General features: G+C 53.2%; 7 protein-coding genes across 7 annotated transcripts; 3 read left to right on the top strand and 4 right to left on the bottom strand.

Annotated features, from left to right (window-relative positions):
* Nucleotides 1–33: 33 nt before the first annotated feature.
* On the top strand, nt 34–633 carry ATEG_05834 (DNL-type zinc finger protein; the record flags this gene model as incomplete). Its single annotated transcript, XM_001215012.1, has 1 exon — nt 34–633. The coding sequence occupies one exon, from the start codon at nt 34–36 to the stop codon at nt 631–633; it is 600 nt and encodes a 199-aa protein (XP_001215012.1).
* Nucleotides 634–907: 274 nt separating this feature from the next.
* Nucleotides 908–8,806, bottom strand: ATEG_05833 (putative HEAT repeat protein (DRIM); the record flags this gene model as incomplete). Its single annotated transcript, XM_001215011.1, has 2 exons — nt 908–7,400; nt 7,455–8,806. 2 exons carry the CDS (start codon nt 8,804–8,806, stop codon nt 908–910), a joined length of 7,845 nt encoding a protein of 2,614 aa, XP_001215011.1.
* Nucleotides 8,807–9,112: 306 nt separating this feature from the next.
* On the top strand, nt 9,113–10,829 carry ATEG_05832 (CwfJ domain protein; the record flags this gene model as incomplete). The annotated part of the gene is made up of 2 exons (XM_001215010.1): nt 9,113–9,126; nt 9,173–10,829. The coding sequence occupies 2 exons, from the start codon at nt 9,113–9,115 to the stop codon at nt 10,827–10,829; spliced, it is 1,671 nt and encodes a 556-aa protein (XP_001215010.1).
* Nucleotides 10,830–11,370: 541 nt separating this feature from the next.
* Nucleotides 11,371–12,403, bottom strand: ATEG_05831 (uncharacterized protein; the record flags this gene model as incomplete). The annotated part of the gene is made up of 2 exons (XM_001215009.1): nt 11,371–11,441; nt 11,575–12,403. 2 exons carry the CDS (start codon nt 12,401–12,403, stop codon nt 11,371–11,373), a joined length of 900 nt encoding a protein of 299 aa, XP_001215009.1.
* Nucleotides 12,404–13,703: 1,300 nt separating this feature from the next.
* Nucleotides 13,704–14,261, bottom strand: ATEG_05830 (resistance to Congo red protein; the record flags this gene model as incomplete). The annotated part of the gene is made up of 3 exons (XM_001215008.1): nt 13,704–14,013; nt 14,066–14,182; nt 14,233–14,261. 3 exons carry the CDS (start codon nt 14,259–14,261, stop codon nt 13,704–13,706), a joined length of 456 nt encoding a protein of 151 aa, XP_001215008.1.
* A 3,156-nt stretch (nt 14,262–17,417) lies between these two features.
* Nucleotides 17,418–18,367, bottom strand: ATEG_05829 (ADP-ribosylation factor-like protein; the record flags this gene model as incomplete). The annotated part of the gene is made up of 5 exons (XM_001215007.1): nt 17,418–17,691; nt 17,767–17,838; nt 18,028–18,047; nt 18,123–18,195; nt 18,318–18,367. The coding sequence occupies 5 exons, from the start codon at nt 18,365–18,367 to the stop codon at nt 17,418–17,420; spliced, it is 489 nt and encodes a 162-aa protein (XP_001215007.1).
* A 4,396-nt stretch (nt 18,368–22,763) lies between these two features.
* Nucleotides 22,764–24,306, top strand: ATEG_05828 (MmgE/PrpD family protein; the record flags this gene model as incomplete). The annotated part of the gene is made up of 4 exons (XM_001215006.1): nt 22,764–23,087; nt 23,143–23,280; nt 23,335–24,113; nt 24,174–24,306. The coding sequence occupies 4 exons, from the start codon at nt 22,764–22,766 to the stop codon at nt 24,304–24,306; spliced, it is 1,374 nt and encodes a 457-aa protein (XP_001215006.1).
* Nucleotides 24,307–24,549: the final 243 nt, after the last annotated feature.

The raw sequence follows: 24,549 nt of genomic DNA, 5'->3' as shown, positions 1-24,549 counted from the left end.
CAACCTCTACATTCTCCTCTATACCCCCTCACAATGCGCTCCGCTATCCCTCGCCTCCTCTCCCAGAGCCTACGCGCTCTTCAACCCGCCCTCTCCAATCCTTCAATCGCGACATCTCGCCCGTTCTCCCATCTAGCCTCCCGCGCCGTCCGTCCGTCCCCGACGTCATTCCAGACACCTGGACGAATCCCCATCGCGGTCTTCCCCGTCCGCAACAATTCCGGCGCCGCGAAGCCCCTCACCGACCGGGCGTCCGATCCGGAGACAGACGCACGCAATGAGGAGCAGAATCGTCAGCGCCGCGAACAGGAGCCCGCGTATCAGATCACCTTCACCTGCAAGCCCTGCGGCCACCGCTCCAGCCACCGCATGTCGAAACATGGTTACCACCATGGCACGGTCTTGATCCGCTGTCCGTCCTGCGAAAACCGTCATGTCATCAGCGACCACCTCAAGATCTTCTACCATGAGAAGCGGACCCTCGAGGATATCCTGGCTGAGCAGGGAACGAAGTTAACCCGTGGCTATACCAACGGTGATATGGAGTTCTGGGAGGATGGGACTGTTACCCCGAAGTCCGGCGATGCTGCCTCCCAGGAGGGGAGCACGTCCGGTCAGCAGGGATCGTCTTGATCCCCACTATCGATGGGAAGTCCTTTGTATAAAGTTCATGACGGTGGCGTTAAAAGTTCGATCGGAGAGTATTGGCTAAGCGTGCACATAGAGGCGTTATGGCGGTTTTGATATAGATACCTGGTGGCGATATGTACACTCCGCTCTTTGACATGTAATAAATAATTCAAAATGGATATATTCTGTACTATATAAGAGAATGCAAATTCTATCCCAGTCTCCAAACGCCGGCTTTTCCTCAAATTCATGTATGCAGAAGCAACACAAGAGAGGATTACCATCCACGTCTCTTTCCCCGGTGCTCCATGCCTCTCTCCTTTCGCTTCTCGCGCTTGCGATCATTCCGTCTCTTCTTCTCACGTTCGTACTTCTCAGGCTCGGCAACGGCTTCAATGCGTCTCTTCACGCGCCGTCCCTCTCGTCGTTCCTTGACGATCTCCTGCACCCGCGCCATCTGGTTCACATACTCGGAAGTGCCCAGTTTCTTCTGAATCAGCTCAAGGACCTCGTGGCAATTCGAGACCAGAGTCTTGTACGACTCACGGAACGCCTCGTCCGAAGACCGAGGCGCAGGGATAGAAGGATCAGTGAAATGGTGCAGGGTGATGAGGATGGCGGACAGGGCCTGGCGGATCTGCTCGGCTTCAAGGTGGCGACAAAGGGCAGCGAGAAGAGCGATAGACGCAGTCTTGGGAATTAAAGAGTTGGCCCGGGTGGTGAGAAGCTCGCGGCGAAGAACCGAGGACGCCTGCTCGAAGATATACCGGATGGCAGTCTTGTTCGGGCCGCGTTCGCCGTTTTCGTTGTCATTCTCCTCTTCAATATCCTCGTCGCTGGCATCCTCGTCCAGCTCGGCCTCCTTGGTTCCAGTAAACTCGAGGCCATTCTGCGCGCAGCACCGGCCAAGGAAGATGATGTTTCGCACAGACTGCATGGCGAGCTCCTCGCTCACAGCCGGCGTGCGGAGAGACCGCAAGCTTGCACGAATGAGCTGTAACATGGCATCCTTGTCTAGCGCCAGCCCATTAGAACCAGCCAGCGGGAGTGCACTGTACCCATTCGCAGCGTTCGTCTTGGCCAAATCTGCCAGCCATGTGCCAATGAGGTTGGCGGCGCACGTCTTCACCCAGGTATGGTGATAGAACAGACACTCGCGGATCGCGGTCCAGATATTGGCACACTCGTTGGACAGGCCGATTGAAGGAACGGCCTTGCAGACCTTGCCAAAGAGTTGAAGAGCAAAGTAGAGCGTCTGCCAGTGTTCTGTCTCCTCGTCATCAAGGATAGGCTGCATGATGGACGGGAGCGCCCCAATGACGAAGCGCGCCTCTTTCTCCTTTTCGGTCTCAGCCGCTTCGAAGTAAATTCGCATAGCCTGCAGGCCGATGCCGCACACTAGCATGTTGTCCGTCTGCTCGAGCCATGAGTGCAAAGGCGTCAAAATGGTCTTCATCTGCTCCCGGTCTGCCCTGTTATAGAATTCGCCCAGAAGAGCACCCGCCATTTCGCGACACTCAGGCGCGTCGTCGTTCGCCATGACCATGACCATCGGCAAGAAGAACGTGCCGACGATATCCTGAGCGAGCTCCTGTCCGGTCTTTGACAGCAGCAGATGGATGGCTTCCATTACTGACTGCCGGCCTTCTTGATGTTTGTAATCGAGGTTCTTTGCTAAGAAAGCAAGCTGCTTTGACCATCGGTTTTTGGCCTGAGGATACTCGATGAGGAAGTGGATGTAGACGCCGCGGGCCAGATCACGCGCAGAGCGAGTCTGGTTCGTCACCATCATACTTGCAATTTGATCCACCAGCTCGTACATCTCCGGGACCACGAACTTTCTGGACATGACGGCTCGGATGAAGTTGAACGTCACTCCCTGCCGGTCAGGCTCTTCGATATCAGCAGTCAGACGCTGAAGAAGATAGGCAAGATGGCCGTCGCGAAGTTTCGTGCTCTTTCTCTCCCGCAGCATGGCCGCAACTAACTTCAAGGACGCTTGCGCAGCCTCAGTGTTCGTGCTCGGGGCTTCCTTGACCATTTTCACTGCCTCGGTGAGGTACACATGAGAGTTATTGTCGATTTCCGCCAAGGGAAGCTTGATGATGGTCGACAGCAGCCGGAGGGCTGAAATCTTGACCTCCTCCTGCGCCTGAACGAGGGAATCGCCAATAACAGGGAGGAAGCCGGCGACGTTAGCCGGAGTCATCAGAGAATCATGCTTATTCAACACGGAGCGTAGGACATCAAGGGCAAACCGGGTGAGCTTGTAGACATAGGATGACGTTGTGCCCCGTTTCTCGCCTCGCTTTTGTCCGTGAAGATTCACCAGAAAACGTTTTTCCCAAGCAGATACAGCATTCCGCCTTTCGTACTGCTCCGGCTCCTTGTAAGACTCCTTGATAACTTCGTAGCAGAAAATGAGAAGGTCCCGGCTCTCGGCGCCAGGGTTTCTCAACAGGCCTACTCCAATTCTCCGCAGGAGCTCGTCAACCTTTTTCACAATGTTGGAGTTGAGTTTCTCGCGGAGAAGCGATTGTATAGGTTGAATGAGGTTTGACAGATTCGGAATGGTGGCATTCTTGGCCAACAGCTCCATGGAGTCGTAACTCTTGCTGCTCTTCACTTCTTTCATCTTGCTCACGTACTCTTCCGCTTCCTTTTCTTGACCCACAACACCGAAAGTGTCATCCATGATGACTGCACTGAGGTCTCCAAGGCAATAATCGAGGTCTCCTTGCTTGAAGGCATCTGTCGTTACCACAAGCATGGAGTGCACGGTAAAGGAAAGAACGTGGAGCTGGTAACCCTTGGTAAGGGTACTCCGCAGTTCTTTGAGGATATATCCGAAATACACGGGACCCAGGAGAAGCGCAATGTCGTTCAACGTCTTCCGAGCAGTGTCTCGAGAATCCTGCGCTCGGCTCTTTAGAATGTGACAAACATCCAAAAGCACGGGCGGCAGCCGAATGGCCATCTCAGCCTCAGGCAGAAGCTTCAGAAGCTTGATCGTTGTCACAGCGGCTGGCAAGCGCAGACTCATCTGCGCTTCGTCCTTGTGATGGATGAAATCAGTCAGGAAGGGCGTGAAGTTCGTGGTCAACTCTGTCGCGACCTTGGCGGTAGACGGTATCGTTTGGGCGAGTTTGCACTTGACAGGCTCTGCAGTCTCGACCTCCATCTCATCTTCGGTCGTAGACTTGGGCGTAGTTATCTGACCCATCGCAGTGCTCAGTGCATCGGACATTCTACCCAGCAACCTCAGGACATTCTTCTCCATTTCTGGTTTGCTCTGCATGTAACCGCGATATCTGCGGAAAATGGCTCGGAACTGACTCCAATCCAGCGACTCAGCCAAGGCACCGATGGTCGCAACGGCCTCTGCGATCAAGTTGTGAGTAGCCTCGTCAGCTTCTTCGTCAAATACGAAGTGCTCGTTGAGAGGAATGAAGATCGTGCTGATATTGGAGGCCTGCAGCTTCCCTTTGGAAGCTTCGCTCGCCAAACGACGCAGGGCTCTGAGTCGTCGATGTTGCTGGATATGAAGGACATTGTTGAAGAAGGAAGCCTCTTCATCGTCTCCCACAAGCAATCCATGCATATCCTGGACAGTGGATCTGTTCGGATTCAACTTGATGAAGTAGCCGAGAGCCGAGACGAACTCCATGCGGATGAGTTCCGACTTCTGTTTGATTCCAGCTTGCAAGGCAGGGAAAAGAACGTCCGCTGCAAGTGGTTCAAACTCGTCGTTATCCTTACCAGGCAGTGTAGCTCTCTCCATGAACCGTTTCAAACCGAAGGCAGCGCTCGACCGAATAGACAACTCCTCTTCATCTTTCACATGATAGAGCATATTGTAGAGAAGAGGACGCCACTGCTTCGCGTCTAGTGTCTCCCAGAGCTCCTCATTGATTTTCCGGAAGGCCTGCAATCTGCGTTCATAGTCCACCTCGAGCTTCTTTCTTGAGATGGAGTTGAGGTCTTCACAGAGCGAAGCGACGACTGTGAGCGCAGGATCATGCTTTGCGAAGGCAACAAAGACTCTTCCCAATACTTCCCGATTGGCATCGTCCTTGAAATAATCGAACATAGAAGATACTGCCTCAAAAACCTCTTGAAACAGCTTAGGATCTTCTTTCGGGTCGCACAAAGGCAGAAAATGCTCCAGAATCCGTAGCAGGCCAGATTTGGTTTTAGGAGACACTCGATCAGGAGGTTGGCGAAGCAGGTAGGTTGTAATGCTGACCAAGCTGGTGGTCTCCTTGGAAGATTCAACACATGGAGCCAGGATGGACAGTGTCTGAACACCAGAATTCAGCAGTGGGCGCGAGGGACCACGCTTCAGCACATAGCCAAAGTGAGAGAGCGCGTGCTCGATATAGGGCGCCAAAACCTGCGAACGGATCTCTTCCGCGGAGAAGTCACTCATCTCTTCCTGCTGTTCAAGTGCCTTTCCAGTTGCAAGCCCAACGAGAGGTGCAACGATCTCATCGATGACAAAAATCTTGACCTCATCACGAGTGGAATCAATGCTCAAGCAGTCCAAAACCTTCGTCAAGACAGCATCGTTATGCTGCACGAGGTAGAAAGAAGACCTCGGAGCGGAAGCCCAGGTGTGGAATAATCGCAGCAAACCAGATACAGCCTGAGTTGTTTCTGTGGCGAAGTTCTCGAGCCTGGGATTGATCACTTCGGTGAACAGAACACGAACATATGGCGTCCAGTCGTGGTCCGGCGTGATGGAGAAAATGAGATCAAGGCACTTGATGCAAGTATGCCGGATATTGCGCAGTATGGTCAGATACTTCTCTGCTTGGGTATCCGCCGGCGCTGTTGACTGGTGTTTCTCCAGTTCGCGACAGGCCCGCACAAGGCAGAAGAGGACCACATCCATGGAGCTTTGCGCGTATGGTTTCATCCGAGTTTGCAGAGTGTCAAAGACGGTCTCAATCATATTCAGCAAACCAGTCTGTCGCCGTGCGCTAGCCAGTTCTTGAGACAACACCTGGTCATCCGCCTGACCATCCGTGATGATCTGAATATTTTTGAGGGGGCCGAAGGAAATTTGCATGAAGATGCCAAATTCCTGATCTGGGAGCTGCGACAGGGTCCGGAGAATGGCCTTCCTCCGACCTGCCTGGCCGGCCTGGGTCGAACTTGCACCAGCCTTGGAGATCATCCTACCATACAGAATACGAAGGAGAACAGGGATAAGCTCGCCTCTGTGTCCCTCTTCGATCACACTGTCTTCTCCACCAACGCGCACGAACACCGATAATTCGTCCCTAAATCGGGCCTCGTCTAGGATGTTCAAGAGATTTTCTTGGTAGGGAGAGATGCTCGGGGACTTCCAAGTGAAGAGCGCTTTCAGAGCAGACTTTTGGATTTCCGAATTTCCGTGACAGAGCAGCCCAAGCAGAGCCTCATGGACCTCGGGGGCTTTGAAAAGGACTCTTGGATTGATAAACTGCCCCAGAAGAGCAAGGAAGGACAAGCGATCATGGAATCCCCACGGGATGTAAGTATCAGAGTCTTCTGTGCGTTGAGCACCACTGGGGCCATCATCGTCATCGCGAAGGGCCCAAGAGAGGAAGAACGGAACAACTTGGCGAGAACGCTTTTCGGCTATATTGGGGACCGCATTCAGAACGCGCAAGGCGTGAGTTCTAGGCGTAGGAGGGATGATCTCCGAGGATGCATGGTCTTTCTCAAAGTTCCTTGTCAGAGCGAACGCTGGCTGCTCAGAGTTTTTGAAGTTGGCGGCACACAAGCCCTGGATCTTGGCGGCATTGAAGCACTGGAATTCTCCAGATACATAGGAGTCCGTGCTAGGGTCGCTGTCAGCATCCTCGACAGGAGGAGCTGAACCTTTCTCGTGGAGCCACTGAATGGCCAGATCGGAGACAATCTTTTCTCCCTCGGAGTGCTCACTGACTGACTTCAGTGCGGAAGCAGAGTCATCCCACAACGGGGCCATCTTCTTTGAAAACAATCCAAAGCAAAAGTTGGGAATAAGCCTAGGCAAATACTTGCGCGACACCACTTGAGGGTAGGATATGGCCAGTTTGCGTAACTGCATCGACAGGACACGTGCGGTTTGAAGGGTGAGCGGGCTTTCTTCTATCTCGATAGCTAAGGAGATAAGGGAAGCATCGTCTCCGGCAGCCAGGACTATCTCTCGCAAAATCTTCAGAGACACCAAGCGCAGTTTATGAGAGGGGGCGGCAAGATTGGTAATAAGAACATCGGCAAATTCGTCCACTGTTGACTTGCTGAAGTCGAGTTTACTCGAACACGCGGAGAGATAAGCCAAGATTGCGTCCAGGAAAACATTCAGGCGCGAATGCTTTGCCGCAACTGCAATAATGTGCTCCCAAAGACTCGGGTCAACATCGCCACCAGCCAGGTCGACGTAAGTTTTGAAGCCTTGCCCGAGGAAAAATGTTGTCTGAATGGACAATTCCGACTCGTCGCTTTTCAAGGCACGAAGCACATGCTTATGGAGACTCTCAGTCATATCCGGGATTAGTGAGGGTTCTGTAGATAAAGACACAGCATCTGGGAATCGGGAATATGCATTAAGAAGGGCCACTTCAGCGTCATCAGGGCGGTCCTTTTTAAACGTGTCCCTGATGCGAGCCTTCCAGGGAGCCGGACAAGCGACAAATCCAGGCTTAGCACTCTCAGATGTTATGCAGCCAGCCTGGTTCAGGCGGAGGATGGTCAAGCAGAGCTCGTGCTCATACTTCTGCCAGGAGTTGTTGACAAACCTAGATATGAGGTTAGCACAAGGCATCACAAACAAAATCAAAACCTGAACCTACTTCTGGAAATACGGAAGAACAACGCTATGGAACCTCTCCGCACCCCACTCAGCAAATGTCGCACAGAAGGAGAGGAAGTATGGTGATAGGCTATCACTGGTGGTGGTCTCCATAATGGAACGCATAAAAGGTAGCATCTCGTCCATGGGGGAAAGTTGGAGCGCATAAGCCACCGCGGTGAGAAGCTGCGGCAGTCCTGCGGCATAGACGGACGACGCAGCAGCAGCCTTTTGGAGTAAAAGAAGCAGGGACTGGTGCACAGGCTTCCAGTTTTTCACTCGGCTTGCTTTGCGGGTTGCGACACATAGGAAGATCAGTCGGCAGCATGCGGTCGCGGTCGACTTGTTGTCGGTCTGGCAATTGGCTTTGATGTGAGCCACTACCGTGTCCAGAATAGCTTCGAATGTATCGGCCGTGGTACCATGCATGACGTTGACCAGAACTCCACTGACGACGTCCAATCCCAGACTACTCCGCAGTTCATCCTCTGTGGACATATGTTTCAACAGGCAAACAAAGATGTCCGTTCCGTTGGAGTGGAGCCCGTACTTAACACCCTTGATAGCGTCGGAGAACATCGCCATGAGTCCCTCCTTGTAGATATCCACATTGTTGGCCGCGGCGGCAGACTGACTGAGGTCGTCGAGTAAGAACGACACAGCACGATCCAGAGGGGTGCTGTTCTTGTAATATACCAGACCCGCCTTTCGGATAAGGAAGGACATGGATTCGGCGGCGAATCGAGCGACGAAGGGTTTCTGCCGTTCCTTACCCAGGTAAGGAGTCATGATGCCCAGGAGCTGCCTCAAGTCGGGAACCAACAATCGGGACAAAAACTTGAAGATCCAAGCGAGACATGTGAAGCTCCATTCGACAACTTCCACCTCCGGATGGGTAGCAGCCACCGATGCGACGAGGGTCACAGCGGTAGCAAAATGCTTCTCGAACCGCGTACCCAGGTCCCTTGCAAACTGAGCGAGCAGACTGAGAAGCGGTTCCATCGACAAGTGGTCCCTCTTCTCAATATACTCCACCAACAGATTCATAATCTTGTCCTCATGGTACAGGATCTGGGCCAGAGACTCGCATAGCGGATTCAGTCGGCGTGCGAACTGGACAAAGTTTTCGGACAAGTTCAACTCGGTCCAGTGTTCGAATGCGGATCGTAGATACGACGAGGTTTCATCCCCTTCCTCTCCGAAACTTGGACGGCGCACGCGGTGGATGGGATCAATCTTCAACTTTGCGACCCGCTGCGAGAAGGGTTCGAATCGATGGTTTTTCGTGGTCTCAGTCCCTTTCTTCACGCGCTTCACGGACTTAGTCCGCGAAGCTGACGACGCTGCGACCATTTTGGACGACAACGATAGCAAACCGCGCAGCGTCGTAGTGAAATTGGGCACAACGAGGAAGTGTTAGACTTGTTGTATCTCTATCGACAAAAAATTCATCGGGGCCGCGGCCATTTTCTTCCGACGCGGAGATTAGCAGCGGCCCTAGTCCAGGATTGGGTTAGTGCATATATCACGTGGTGATACGGATGGCCCAAGCTCCATCGGCCTTTTTTGGCGAAATTAATCGTCTCTCCATCATACCTCACGCTCAATTGCCAGAGAATGACCCCTCGGTCTACATCGTAGGACGATATTAGCTTCACTATGGCCTCCAAGATGTGCGCATACCCTTCCGAGTCCATGACCTCCGCTAACTCCACGCAGAGTCGTCCTGGGCGACGTCAATTGCGAGTTCCGCGAAGTCTTCACCAAACTCGCCAAACTCCATGTAAAACAGAACTTTTCCTTCGCAATCGTCGCGGGCGACCTCTTTGGCGACTGTTCAACGGAGCGTGAGCTGGATGAGATCACCGCTTTGCTCCAGCAGAACATTACCGTCCCCATCCCAACCTACTTCACGCTGGGCAATCACCCGCTGCCCACACGAGTCATCGAGCAGATCGAAGCCAACGACGAAGTCTGCCCCAATCTGTATTTTCTCGGCCGCCGCGGCACGCTGAAGACATCCGAGGGCATCCGCATCGTCGCGCTAGGAGGCAACCTCGACACGGAGAGCAAACAACCCATCGACAAGTACCAGCCGGCGTACGCAGAATCCGACGCCAAAGCGCTGTACGGCGCGCACTCCGCCGACATCCTCATCACGCACCAATGGCCCAAAGACGTCCGCTTTCGGTCCAACGTCGCCCTCCCAGAGGGCGCCACGCCGCCTGTTGAGGTCCCGTGCATCGCAGACCTCTGCTCGACGCTGAAACCGCGCTACCACCTCTCCTCCTCCGCCTTCTTCTACGAACGCGAGCCCTTCTTCCACCTACCCACCGAGGACAACCCCGACGCCAAGCCGCTCACGCGCTTCATCAGCCTCGCCCCCTACAGCAAGACCTCCAAGCAGAAATGGATGTACGCCTTCACGCTCGACCCCAAGGCCGCCCCGCCACTCACCCTCCCACCCGGCGCTACGGCCTCGCCTCTCCCCTCCCTCGCGCCCAAACGCAAACCCCTCTCCAGCCAAAAAGACTCCTATCAGCGCTTCGCCGTCGACGACGCCGACGCCGACAGCCACCGGCCCCGCAAGCGCGCCCGCGGCCCGCCCCCAGGCCCTGACCAATGCTTCTTCTGTCTCTCCAACCCCAACATCGCCACGCACCTTATCACCTCCATCGGCAACGAAAGCTACCTCACCACCGCCAAGGGTCCGCTTCCCACCTCAAAAACGTTCCCCGCGCTCGGCTTCCCCGGCCACATGCTCATCATCCCGTTCACGCACGCCCCGACGCTGGGCAGCATCGCCGACGCCGAGTCCCGCGCCTCCACCTACGGCGAGATGCAGCGTTACCGCGCCGCGCTGCAGTCCATGCTCCAGCAGCGCGCGCAGGGCGCCCTCGGCGCCGTCACCTGGGAGGTCAGCCGCGGCAACGGCATCCACGTGCACTGGCAATTTCTCCCCGTGCCCGCGGCGCTGGTGACCCGCGGGCTCGTCGAGGCCGCCTTCCGCGTCGAGGCCGAGAACCTCAAGTACCCCAAGTTCGAGGCCGCCGCGGCGTCGGCGGACCCGAGCGCAGAGCCGGGGGATTACTTCCGCGTGTGGATATGGGGTCCGCCAGACGCGTCGAAGGAGGAACAAGAGGAGACGGGGAATGAGGGAGATAAAACCACTGCGCGCGAGAAATGTCTTCTGCTCCCGCTGGGGCCGGACTTCCGGTTTGATCTGCAGTTCGGGCGGCGGGTGATGGCGAAACTGATGGAGTTGGAGAAACGCATCAACTGGAAGAATGACGTGCAGTCGCAGGCGGAGGAGGAGAGGGATGCGACGGCGTTCAAGGAGGCGTTCAAGGAGTTTGATTTTACGTTGGAGGAGTAGGTTGGTGGATTGGATTTGGTATGACATGTATTTGGTATAGTTGTAGGGGCGGCCATAGAAAGAATACCCAGGAATGCACACGCTATGCATAGTCTTGGTGCTTTCGAAAGAAAGTGTCGGTGATGGATTACGCTAGGCAGCGTACCTAACATCGCAAGGGGTGGGTTACCTTCACCTACATAGGTAGATTGATCGATCGGTCGTCTAGAGCGTCATCAGTAACCTACAAGCAATTGCGTACATAACATGCACATTCTACAAGGAGAAACCATCAGTTGATTCATCAATAATAAAGCCGTCATGACCTATTCCAAGATCAACAACCTGAGCCCCAGAACAAATGTATTCAGATCCAATATACATCAAGCCCATCATAGGGAGAAAATACATCAATGACACCAGGGGAGTATCAAACCCAGAAATAAATCGAACTGGACATGGTCATCAATAGCGAACAGAAAGAACTAGACATCCCGGTACGAATTCGGCGCTGGTTTGCGCCCACTCTGCAAAAGACTCGGGGGCCTGCCCGGGTCAGTGGTCATTTCATGAGGAGCAGGGGTCGCGGTGAACGGGGGTGGAGGGGACGAAGGAATGGATGGCGACATGACCCTGTCGACGGGATTGTGGGTGAACCCTGGGGTGGGTTGCCGGTATGGGATTGGGCGTGGGCCGTCGGATGGGGAGATGGCCATGCCTGGCATCTGGTTGAATCCCGGAGACGGCTGACGATACGGGACCACACGAGGAGTCTCCGCACGAGTAATGGCCGTCCCGATGGGCACCTGGTTGAAGCCCGGAGACGGCTGCCGGTAGGGAATAGGACGGGGGCTCTCCGCTCGCGTGACGGCATTGCCGACGGCCATGTACTGTGGCTGAGGGGTGTAGGACGCGGGGGCAGAAGAATTCGTCTGCCACGGGTGTCCACCGGTATAGTCATGATACGGCTGGTTGTCGTACGGAGAGATGGGGCTTGGCGCCATCCCACCGGGCGAGCGCATCCCATATGCGCTCTGGTCGTCATAGGGACGAGATTCCGGGTAGTAACTGGACGACGTGCCGGTCCGGACGGGCGGTGGGAGTCCCATGTAGTTGTTCGCATGGGGGCCAGGGTTCGATGGCATGCGACGAGGTTCGTGGTTGGCCGGGTTGAGAGGCTCCATCTCCATGGCATCGGAATGGGCTTCCTTGTCCTCCACCCGACGGGTTACGGCGCTGTCCCAGCTGGGCATGGCTGGCAGTGCATCCTCGTTGATCTTCGGGGTGGGACTCTTGGGGGCATCGAAGCGCGCCACCTGTTGCTGGCCACGATAAACCGGAGGCGTGGGAGACGGTTGATAGACGGGATTCGAGGGAGGGGGCATCGGCGGCGGGGGGTGATTATACGGGTCATCCAGGTACTTGGGACTCTTGTTCCGCGGCGACGGGCAGCAGCACGAGCAACAACCACAGCATCGACAGCACTGGATGCCGCAGCACATGCAGTTGATAATACAAGCGACAATGGAGAGGACAATGACGGATCCCACGATGATCGCCACGATGACCGGCCATTTGCAGTAGGATTTGGCCATACAGTTGTCCCAACTGGACAGGGTCTCGGGAGCGGATTTGAGGTCGCTCACAAAGTCCCGGACCCATAACGGGTTGGGTGTCGTATCCACCCGCGGACTCATGATGGTTTCACTTTTGTAGTCGAGGGATCGAATTCCCTTATCTAATCGCGATAGAATCACTCCCACGGAGTCGCAACCATTGATTGTCCCGAGATGCCTGGGGCGATCATATATCGATCGATATCGATTATAGGCCAGAAACAAGATTATTGCGTCGGAGACGTGCAGCGAGAGAATGCAGGTCTCAGGTCTCAGGTCTCAGGGCACGGGAGACGAAGTCGAAAAATGAGATCAACTGCGAACGATTTTCAAACAGTCGAGTCGGTGGAATCGAGTCCGCGGCGAAGGAAGGATTGGAGATGGTTTCAAAGACGATGTGGGAGAGATAATAATAATGAGTGTCGTAGGGGTGCGCCGAGAGGCGGCAGTGCACAGCCCTCTTGGGTTTAAGACAGGAACCCAACGAAGGACAGACGGGAGATGAGTTCCAGCATGAGGAGAAGCGAACGACAGAAGTGAAGAAGCGAGTGCAGGCACCCACGTTAAAAGGGTATTATAGAAAGCGGATCTAGGGGGAGAGGTTGACGAAGGGAGAGAGAAAAAAAGGAAGGGGAGAAAAAAATAGAATGAGGGAGGAAGACGCGGGGATCAGCACTCGGGCGAACGAGCCAAAGCGCTCATCGCAATCAATTCTCTCCGCTCAAATCCTATTTAGAAACAGTTCGCTTCGTCGCGTTCTCTTCTTTTGATCCACCGATCGCCAGGCTGTCGTGGAGATGGAACGAACCGAACACGTCCAGCGTTGTGGTTCGCAATCTATTTGTTGTGGTTGTAGATATCGTCTATGCAGTATGAAGTTACATCGAACTACTACAACTCCTCTCAGGCCATCGCATGCGGACGAACTCCCCGCCACGACTCCAGGCCAGGATTTTAGCGTCAGTTGGACCCAAGGATGCCGAAATGACCAGTTGAGTGGGTTCGTAATTATAATACCTAGTTATACAGCGCATTATTCAAGTCATCAGAACGAGCGTCGTCCGTATGTAATGCAGACACTGGGATAGTAGTAGAAACATAGTCGTCATTAATATCACGCGAAACAAGACAATAAGGTCCAACACAAGGAGAGTCGTCATCGCCATCCACTTCCAATGCCCAGAGAACAGTACGCTGAAATGCGACAGTCGTCCAATAAAGGTCTTTTCTTCCATTCTTTCTGTCTGTCTGGCTGGCTGTCTTGATTCTTGCTCTTCGTCTACGCCTTCCCGTCTCCAGCAGGCGGTGGACCGGGCGGTGGTTGATAGACGCGGTCGCCGCCGTGAGTGTATGCATGGGGGGGCGTCTGCAATTCAATCCCGGGCCCTGGTTGTGGTTGTCCTCCAAAGTACCCATAGGCCGCGGGCTGGGGTGTGTACTGCGGCGGCGGCGGTTGTTGGTAGTAGGGGTCGGCGTTGTAGGGCTGGGACTGGTTGTACTGGTTGTAGGCGGGCGGCGGACCGGCCATCCAGGCGGTGCCGGGATGGGGACGAAGGCCGCGACTGCGTCGTCGACGGGCGTTGTAGCATCTGCGACGGTGAGTATAAACCCGCGACTGAATGCACAGGAAGATCGACTTACGCGAACAGGAAGAAGATGATGAAAGCACAACCCACGATGACGGCAAAGGCCACCCATCGGCCCCAGTCGTACCAGCCGCTGTTGCGACAGACATAGCGGCCGTCGTAGGTGTAGCCACTGAGACTATCAGAAAGAAGTCCGCTATATGTGAGGATCAATGAACGTACCACTCGCGGCGAGGATAGATGACACCCATGGTGGCTGAAGACGATGGGATGTCCTCGGAGAGTGCGGAGATGACGTCGATCAGGTAATCTGCAGCGGTGGATCTATCGGATAGAGGATTGAAACGATCTGCTAGAGTCCCTATGCGTCAAGGGAGACGGATTTCAAAAAAGACTAATATGGCGAGGACGGACGGTGGATGGTGGATGGGAGGAAATGAAGGGAGAAAAGAGAGAATCACGCCGGGAGGAGGTGAAGGCAGCAGCAATAATTGTAGCTATTCGGCTTGGCGGGTATCGGCTCCGGATTTGGTTACTGTACTCTTCATCATGCATTACTCTACATCGTATGTAAGGTATGTACCTGGGTATTTATTCTGTTGTTTCGTCGTTAATTCTTCTTTTCATTGATTGATTTCTATTAGAATATTGCAGTCAGTTGCCCTTGTCTTAGTACTAGATTCTAGCATTGAACATCCCTTCATTGGATGCTTCAGGCTGTGGCAACGTCATGGGTCTCAACACAGCCACCTCAGACTCACGCACAACACCACTCTATCGACCCATTTTGTAGGCGCAGTTCAATCGATGCTCCACCTGGTCAGCCACAGACCAGCGCCGGTACTTCGAGAACAGTCCGGCAGCTCCGGTTGAGCGCTTCAAGGATCAACTTTCTTCTCTATACCCACCTCATGCATCGGCCGCACTGCGGAAGAAGTAATTTGGCAAATACCACCGCAACTCCAAGGGTGATGCCGTTCTATGCCCATCTGCGTAGTCGCAGATCCCCCGGATCACCAGTAACGGAGATCTACGGAGTACAGCCCTGGAGGTATTAAGGTCCCCACTGTGTCCATTGTCATCCGTCTGACTGAGACATCTTATATCCGCTTACCCAGGTTATTCTTCCACGACCTTCTCCACTGGCTAATGCACATATCGCCAGTCTTTGGCTAATTCAAAATGCCTCAAACTGATATATACTGAAGGATAAGAGAATCACGTAATAGGCATACATCCAAATTATAGTAGTGCTTATAATCAAGGCGGCCTCAATCGCGTCCATAGACTGCAGCGTACAGGCATCACAGTGTCCCTATTATCTCTCCCACCAAAGCAACTTCAAAATGAAAACCCATACACGACAGGACAGATCGAGGGCGTGGGCTTATAAACCCTTAAGTAAGAAGTGTTCACAGTGGTCGCCATCCATACTGGATTGTACACACGATCCCAGGCACAAAGCAGATACCTCCGGGTGGGGGATAGAATCGTCGCTATTATCAGGGCATTTGTACAGAGTAGTCTGACTGTGAATCCAGTCATATCCTATACACCGTTAACGCGAGAAGCGTGATACTGAGGGAACACATACCCATCTCCTGAAGCGTCACCGCGCAGTACTTCAAGCCCGCCTTGCAAGGGTGAATACCGAGAGCTGCAGGAACTGCGGCAATGATGAATAGAGAGATCAACTTCATTTTCATAGAAGCGACTGGTCTTGATGGTAGAGGAGGCTGTGGAGGAAGACGGGTATAGGTTTCTGTACATCCTGAGACATTCTACTCCGTTATGTAGTCCTGCGACTTTCACCACATTCCACACATTGCATGCTCCCGTCTCTTGTCGGCCGACCCCATGACAGTAACCATACCCATCAATGGCCGGACAATAGCTAGGTATACACTACAGCGACTCATTTGATAGATACATAGTCGACCTCCCTTGCTTCTCTACTACTACCAAGCGTCCGATTTGTGCGCAAGGAAGATGCAGGTATACAATTGGACTCGCATTGTAAATTCCCCAGGACCCTTGCGTCCTGGATTCCGTCCTAGCTTGGTACCTGGCATTAGCACTGGTAGCATTGGTAGAACTGGCTACCTATAGGAAGGCTGTGTGAGTCCTAGGCTATATCCGCAGCCTGCCAGCCTGCATACCAAAATGCTTAAAGGGCTATCAAACCCCGATAGCTCTACAATGCTTTCATCAGGGAATGGCAGGTGCCTTCTACCGACGACATCCAGACCAGGTCCTTTCATTCTTGGCGCATTTTCTGCTCTAATGAGGGTCTGGTGTGGTGGATGGATTCTGGGACGTCTACCTTGAATACCTTATGCTTATCGGTTCTTTTCTCTGTTGGACACTAAAGCTCTGTTAATGATATTTCTCTTGACACGATACATTATCGAGAGGTCTTCCACACCGCGTACACATAGGAGGTCGCAGGTGACCCCTGCGTTGATCAAGCCCTTTGCTTTTTCCTTTCAGATCAGCCCGATCCCTCTCCTGCATGTTATATTGTTTGTGGGAATGATAATCCCAAGCCCTGGGGGATATACAGTCGAGACAACTGCTCTAAAGGAACAGTAGACAACCAAAATCAACTCCGTAGATATAGTGGCAGAGAGATACACTCACATGATTCCCTAACAAACACTGTGAAACCTCAGTTACCCAAAACAAAACCCACCATAACATGACCTCGAGACCCATGGACACCCAACGAGGCACGCAACGATTCGCAGGAACTTCGAGGCGACTCCAGCGCCGCGAGCCTATGACGGGCAGTGGCCTGGCGTGGACGGAGAGGATTTGTTGGCTGCTGCATGGGAGGGCTTCCTTAGTTCCCGTCTTCGCATCTGCATTGCCAACGCATCAGTTGGTCTGTGTGTTGTCCCTCCGCGATGCTCATAAATCACTTCGGTCGCTCCGGGTGGATTCTCTCTCTTCTCTCTTCTTTTCTGTTATGGGGGGTTGGCTGTCCCTGTTCAAGCTGGGGTTATTTTTCCAGCACAGCTCCTGGCCGAATTCTTGCTTCGACATAGTTGATATTGGGCTCCAGTTTTGCTGTCTCTGAATCTCATCGAATTCCGTGATATTTTATTATCGACATTCTGGCTGGGTATCATTGCTCCCAGAAACAGCCACTTCTTTACAGTACAAATGATCGATGGGCATATCCATCGCAAACGAAAGGCAGTGGAGCCCAACTAACAACACCAGAAAAGACAACCAAACGAATGCATCAGGGCTCAAAAGAAACATTCCGTTACGCTCAAGTCAAATGTGTCTGGTTCACATCGTCAAGTCATTACTCTGAGGTGGCAGCGAGCCGTATGAGAAATCTACAAAACATTCAAGGTCAAACCGGGGAAGAATCGACAAGGAAAGGCGCTTTGCTGCCTTCATCGACTGGCTCGTGCAATCAACCAGTGCAGGACCGCGTCGAGGTTTGTCTCCTCCTTCGCACTGATCCCATAGCAGCTCACCTCGCGATGGGTGATGGACTTCAAATCCATCGCGTCGATGAGCTCGTCGACCGATAACTTGTTCGGCAGGTCCGATTTATTCCCCAGAACCAGCAGGGGAATACCGTCCAGCGTCGGCTTCGTCATCAGGTCATGCAACTCGTCTGTTGCGACCGGCAAGGCTTCCCGGTCCGCCGCGTCCACGATATACCTGTACCCCCAACGCGATCACCAGTCAGTCTCATATGTACCGACATCACACCCGGCCTTGAATTCGATAACTCACACGATGGCGTTGACGCCCCGACAATACCGCTCCCACATCGGCCGGAAACGCGGCTGTCCTCCCAGATCCCAACTGAACGACGGTTAGAATCCTGATATCTCGGACAGGAATGCGCAGTACCGACCATTTTAAAGTCACATGGCCTTTCTGAACCCGTTTCGTGTTGAACCCGATGGTTGGGATGGAGCTGCGATCGGACTTAGCAAGAAAGGCACGACAATACTGGCGACCAGGCTAAACCCTACGGCAGAAGACACTTACTCTACAGTGAACTCGCCTCCCTACGAGATGGCATGCATCAAGTTAGCGACGGCGGCGGTGCGCAAATACTGGTGGACGGTCGGGTGGAGGCATACCGCTAGCACACGCAGCAGCGACGACTTTCCCGCATTTTGAAGCCCGATCATGGTGACATCCATCTCCGTTGCCCTGCGATTTTATGGTACAGCGTTTAGCATGCCGAACCTTCTTTTTCATTTGCGGGGACGGGCCGGGAAGGGAAACATAGGGACTATTTTCCGGTTCATTTATTGGAACAGCGGCCCACTTACCAAAACATCCTCAGGAGCCAGTCATAGATGGTTCGAAAGATCCCCGCCATGGTTGCAGAGACCAACGGCTCGACGGACCGACGGACGAATAAAACGGACGAGGGTTATAGGGGAAAAGAGGGCGTTTCGTGGCGACCGACTCCGGCGGTGCGACTGAATATATCGAGCGACTGTCGGACGAGGAGTTGTGTAGTGACCAAGTGGGGTTGTGGGTTGCTGAAAAACAGCTGACTGGCGCTATCTCGGTAGATGATGATATGTGGAGTCAAAGCGGCCGCGACGAAGGTCGCAAAATGAAGAGAGGAAGGCCGAGAGAAGGGGAGACCGAAGGGAGTGTGGACGTTGGGACGAACCGATTCCAGCCGAAGCGCAAGACTTCGTAGGGGCGGGAGATGGATGGATGGATGGATGGATGGATCAGTTGTGACTGATGCTTCTGATTATTGATGGTAGATGGTCCAAACCGGGAAGTCGAGGGGGACTATCGGACACTCCTCGGTGAGGGCTCAGAAAGGAATCGTAGTCCCCAGAAGAAATTCGAACGTGGTCGTTTTCTTTTTCTGCTCTCTCCAGGCGGCGGCTACTTTGCGGTGAAACTCGATGGATGTATGTGGGCACGCGCATGACCGTTCACTCTCTGCGGAGGGGAGCGCTTAGGCAGTTAAAGTGGTACCTCGTCCTTAATGGAGCAATAATAAGGGCACCAGTGCTCCGTAGTCGAATAGTAAGAGCGCTTCCCGGTCCGTCAAGTCATGCACGCTCAACCATGTACTAGTTAGCTGTGGTTGAGCCCCCATGCAGCTCAATCCCTCCCTGGTCGCACGAGGGGGGAAGAAGGGGTCAAGGTTGGGCAATTTCCAGCGCGCGGGAGCAGAAGCCTGGAAGGGTGGCACGGTTGCAGTGAGGAATAGAGTCTTCCGAGGGCAGCAGAGATATCTCACGGGATTCTTTTGTCGGTCGATTCTATAAGATGAGGGTTGGACGATTGAAGATACAAAACAAGACGACGAGAGTTGATGATGCATTCATCTATCTTCATGCCTGAGGCTACAAGGGCCCATGGCTGCCTGGTTTTCAAGGCAGAGGGTGGGGTCTCGTGAGCACGCCGTCCAGAAGGGTCCAGTCAGCTGACTACAACAATATCAACATTTACCTAAACTACTAAATTAAGTAGTAAGATACTCCATGTAACATAATGGATTAGTTGGTTGATCAAGCGGTACGTATGGCAGTCCTCTTGACAGACCTCCTCTATCCATAGCGCCAACCGGTGTGCTCCTACAGTATGTATATGCGGTGAATTGACATACTAGGAATGTTACCAAATGGTTCAATATAAAATTAATAGGGTACAAATGTTAATTAAACTGACCCAGCGTGGAAATGGTAATTGGGAAGCAGACCAGAGTGACTATCTTCTGTCATTCATTATAGGTGAAATCCGTTTGGATCGATACAAGCACTCTGTTCATTATCTACAAACCAGTGAAGGAACATTTTCCCTGTTCATCTTGGTTCCTCCTGTATAAAAGTTAGTTCCTATACCTCCTCCTTCTTTCTCCTCCCTCTCCTCCTTAACTCTTTATCTTCTGTCCTTGTACCTACTTCCCAGCTTGCATCGGATAGATCTCACACCGCTCTATACCTCTATCTTTCTCTCTGTCGTTCTAGTTCCGCTGCTGCCATACCGTTTCTAGCCAGACTCTCCACGGCGGTTGTCTCCAGGCCTTTGTCTATGCCCTTATCGCACTCGTCGAAGACGAACCATGTCATCGCTTGACCCGTCGAATACCTGCTCTTGAGCATCCACGCTATCCCAGAGACGTCTACTGACGAGGAAGCCCTTAAGTACCTGTTGCGCGGCAGCCCAATCTACGCACTCTCCTCTCCATGATCCAGAAAGAGATCATGTCGCTCATGCCGGGAGCGCCCGGTCAAAGGACCGCCCTGTCAGCAATTACTCAAGGTCCTGACAGCCGATATGGTCAAGTGGGTCGTATGGGAACGGTATCCGACGGTGCCTGCCACGTCAGACTAGAGTGCAGATACGGGCATGGTGGCCACGCTAACGGGCCTCTCGTGTCTCTGGTACATTACATTTCCTCTTCTAAAGTGAACAGAAAGTTTTCTTGAGTATGACGTTATTTATGTCTCTCGGACAGAATTCGACAGATATATATATGCACAAGCATATGTAAGCCGTCTTTCCGGACAATGGTTGAGGTGACGATGCTAACAGATACAAGGAGCCTATAGTTAGGGAGGCAGCCGAGGCCTCCAGAGAGTCGATGAAGGATGATCCCAGCATATCCGGACTTGTTATTCCCAAGAAGTTCGCACTAGCCGGCCTATCAAGTCTCTCAACGGGAATACACTCGCCCTCCATGGCGATGGCACCACAAACGCCAACCTCTTGATATATTCCCGCTCTAACGGCGAAAGCGTGGCAGTTGCGATAAATTTGCTTAAGTCTCTTGTTAATGACGAAGCAACTACCAACCTATCCATCGCGGTTATTGTCCCGTACGCCGATCAGCGCGTGCGCTACGTGTGTGCCCTTCTTGAGATGGCCAAGGGGTCGGCCGAGATTTGCAGAGAAACGTCAGCATCGAGACAATTGACAGTATCCAGATAGGGAAGCTGATGTGGTGATCCTAGAGAGTAGTGTCTAGGGCCGGAAGGAATGTGGATCTTGGTTTTGGCAGCGACAAACGGAGGGCAAATGTCGCCTTCACTCGAACGCGTCTCTTCCTAGTGGCCGTTTCACATGATGAGCCCTGTTCCCCTAGGGCAACACTCAACAGGGTTTAGAAGCAGGTTGTAAAAGGAAGCTGGGACCATGTCTCATTGCAAGGCGCTCGGGGGTGATTCCTTGAACCATCTGCTGAGTGGCTACACTCCGACAAACCTCTTTCAATGAGTTCACATCGCAGATGCCCCTTTCGTTTCCTGCAATCCCGGAGAGCATGTTTGGCGGACTGAGGCCACAGTATTACGCCGTACGTACCACTAGATGCCTCGGCACTTTTCGGTAGTGTGGTGAGCACTTCGGTCAATATTAGACAACAGGCGCTTATACAATTCGCATCAAGAGTCTTCGTTCAAGGTAGTACAGGCCGGAGGTATGGAATTTGCTGACTCTCTGAAGGTCGTGACAACAGACTCAATGCAAGAGTCCCGAAACCATATCTGGTTAACAGGACATGCGTTCGTCTCGGGTTCGCACGAGGGAAACGTGCAATCATAATTTTCGAGCCGGCGTTCCAAGCAATTCTTCCGGCAGAGGGGCGCAGGGACGAATACGCCACAAGCAACGGTCTCGACTATATCCGGCAAGAGGAAATCTGGGAAACGAAATGCTCCAGGCCATAGACAATTGCATACATGCTGTGCATGTAGTCGATCTCCTTAACGACGGAGGTGGTCGATACTATAGTTGCCTTGTCGGCGTGCCCTTGTCGCGCTGGGACCTTTCTCGCTCAACCTGCGCTGCGGTCGTCTCCACCCTCGAGGAGTACTGTCAAGAGATCGGCTTTCCCTTTGATCCCAAGGCGGCCTGAACCGCCGACCATTACCCCCGGGTGCAGGTCCTGCCCTATGAAGACCTTCTGGACGGAGATGCGATGGCCTGCGAGGATTTTCGAATCGATTTTCATGGTCGAATGTCGTTCAAATGTGTTTTACAGCAGGTCTGTGAATTAAATACCACCTGGCAGCGGCCGAAGACCATTACCGCGGTGACGAAGATTGTGGCTGTCTATGGGCAGTCTTCCTGGACCGCCAGCGTCCGGCCATCAGATGAGCATTGGATGGGGTCGCATTCCTCTCACGCAGCGGGACGCCCTAGACAATCTGCTTCTCCACGTCTATGCCACGGACTTCTGGGGGACATTGGGTTGGCCCTTTTTCCACGGGATTTCGGTGAAGAAACAACATCACGACCGATGATAGACGCTTTGTATGTACTTAGACAGCGTAGACACAACACTTCGAGCGCCTAATTGTAATGGCTTTTGTGTTTTCGACGTCTTCGTCGGTCAGTGACCAGTCCTTGACAACCAGTGTAGGGAGCAGCTTCCATAGGTACTAGAGACTCGGAATAGCAAAACTGACAGTTGATTGAGCATTGAAATCGAATGGATACACTGGATATTGTACTCCGGAGTAGAAAAGCTGCTGGACCCCGCAAGCCCCATGGACGGTTCCGCGGTGGGGGTGGGGCATCAATGGTTGACCATAAAGGCGATATCTTCCTCGGCATCCTCCTCCCCGAGGCCCATATCGGCTTTACAGTATCAAATCAGGAAGCGCAGCTCACAGAAAATGGTCTGTTCGGGTGCTTGTCAACGCGTGGTGCTCCATTTATATCTCCACTGTTTTCTCATATGCCCCCTTCTATAAGACCCAATCCACCACTTACAACGAACACGTCCTACAAGCAGAATAATGACCCAAACTAAGACACGAACCGAGCGCTTAGCCCAATGGGCTGCGGAGCTCCAGTATCAGCAGATCCCATCAGCCGCTGTCCAGCGCACGAAAGACCTGTTCCTTGACTGGCTGGGATGCTGTATCGCAGGACGAAGCCATCCCGCGGTTGTTGCGATTGCCCGGTTCGCCTCTCAAATGGGACCGACTACCGGGAAGAGCGAGTTCGTGGATGGCTCTTTAGGGTTCACAACCAGCCCTGCATTTGCTAGTTTGGTGAATGCCGCTGCATCCCATGTGGTTGAGCAAGACGATCTTCATAACCGGAGCATCATGCACCCGGTACGTCCTTGGACTGTGTATCTCAGCCTTCGGCTGACAGGTGATCGAAATATAGGCTACGGTCATCTTTCCAGCGGTACTTGCCGTTGCGCAGGAGATCGGCGCAAACGGCATAGAGTTCATTACGGCCTGCGTAGTGGGATATGAGGTGGGCTGCCGTGCCGGACAATACATGGGCAAGAGCCATTACGAGGTAAGCACTGGTCTATCCTTACAAAAGAGCCCATAATAACATCACATCAACCAGAGATTCCACTCCACAGCTACCGGGGGAGTGCTCGGCGTTGCAGCCGCTGTGGCTCGGCTCTTGCACCTGGATGCGGAACAGACCCTGGCCGCCATTGGAACGGCTGGTACGCAGGCAGCAGGTCTCTGGCAGTTCCTTCTAGACGCCACCCATTCGAAACAGGTGCACACAGCCAAGGCGTGTTTTGACGGCATTTTCGCCGCTTACACCGCTCGCGATGGCCTCCTTGGTCCCCGCGACGTCCTGGAAGGATCCAAAGGAATGGGAGTGGCCTTGGTCCCAGGAAAGACCGATTCCGAGACGATAGACAAGGACTTGGGTTCGGACTGGGCTGTGCTGGGTTCCAGTTTCAAATGGCATGCGTCATGTCGACACACTCACCCGAGCGTCGATGCTCTGTTGAGCCTCATGGAGAAACACCAGGTCCAGTTTGAGGACATTGATTCCGTGGTGACCCGTACCTACCAGGCTGCACTGAATGTCCTGGGGTTGAGTGGAAAGGGAGAGACTGTGCACCAAAGCAAGTTCTCGATGGGATTCGTGCTCGCAATCGCCGCCAAGAAAAAACAGGCTATGATTACGGACTTTACGGGAGCGGACTTGGAAGATGCCTCCCTGCGTGACTTCCAGAGCCGAGTGATGATGGAATATGATGCTGAAATTGACTCCAAGTTTCCTGAGAGCTGGCAGGGCACCGTGATTGTGACGTGCAAGGACGGCCGTAAGTTGACGGAGTCGGTGGTATTCTGCAAGGGAGACCCCGAAATGCCACTGACCAAGTAAGTCGTCCAGGTATTCTATATGAGAGGGGAGAGTGGGCTGACAGGACACAACTACAGGTCTGAACTTGAACGAAAGACACGATCGCTCGCTACTTATGGAGGCTTCACCGATGTGGCCAAGGTCGAGTATCTGATCAGTAGAGCGTGGGACCTGGAATCGCAGCAAAGCATGACTGGGTTTGTGTTTTAGATACTTTCGATAGACTTCAAGCTTTCTTTGTTTGGTGGCATAAGTATAGAATGTGGCCTTCGTAATCATCATCCTCAAGAGATATAAAATTGATGCCTTAGTGCCTGACTTGGCTGACTAAGATACCACCATAACTATCAACACGTGATGATATCTGTCCGCCGGGTCCACCTCGAAAAATTTCCCCGACGAGCGGCTTCAATTTTGCTCTTTCAAGTCTCAGCACACCCTGCGAGCCTCGCT

Source organism: Aspergillus terreus, genomic scaffold (genome assembly GCF_000149615.1).
Source record: "Aspergillus terreus NIH2624 scaffold_8 genomic scaffold, whole genome shotgun sequence".
NCBI lineage: Eukaryota > Fungi > Ascomycota > Eurotiomycetes > Eurotiales > Aspergillaceae > Aspergillus > Aspergillus terreus.
This window is presented reverse-complemented; position numbering and strand designations above follow the sequence as displayed.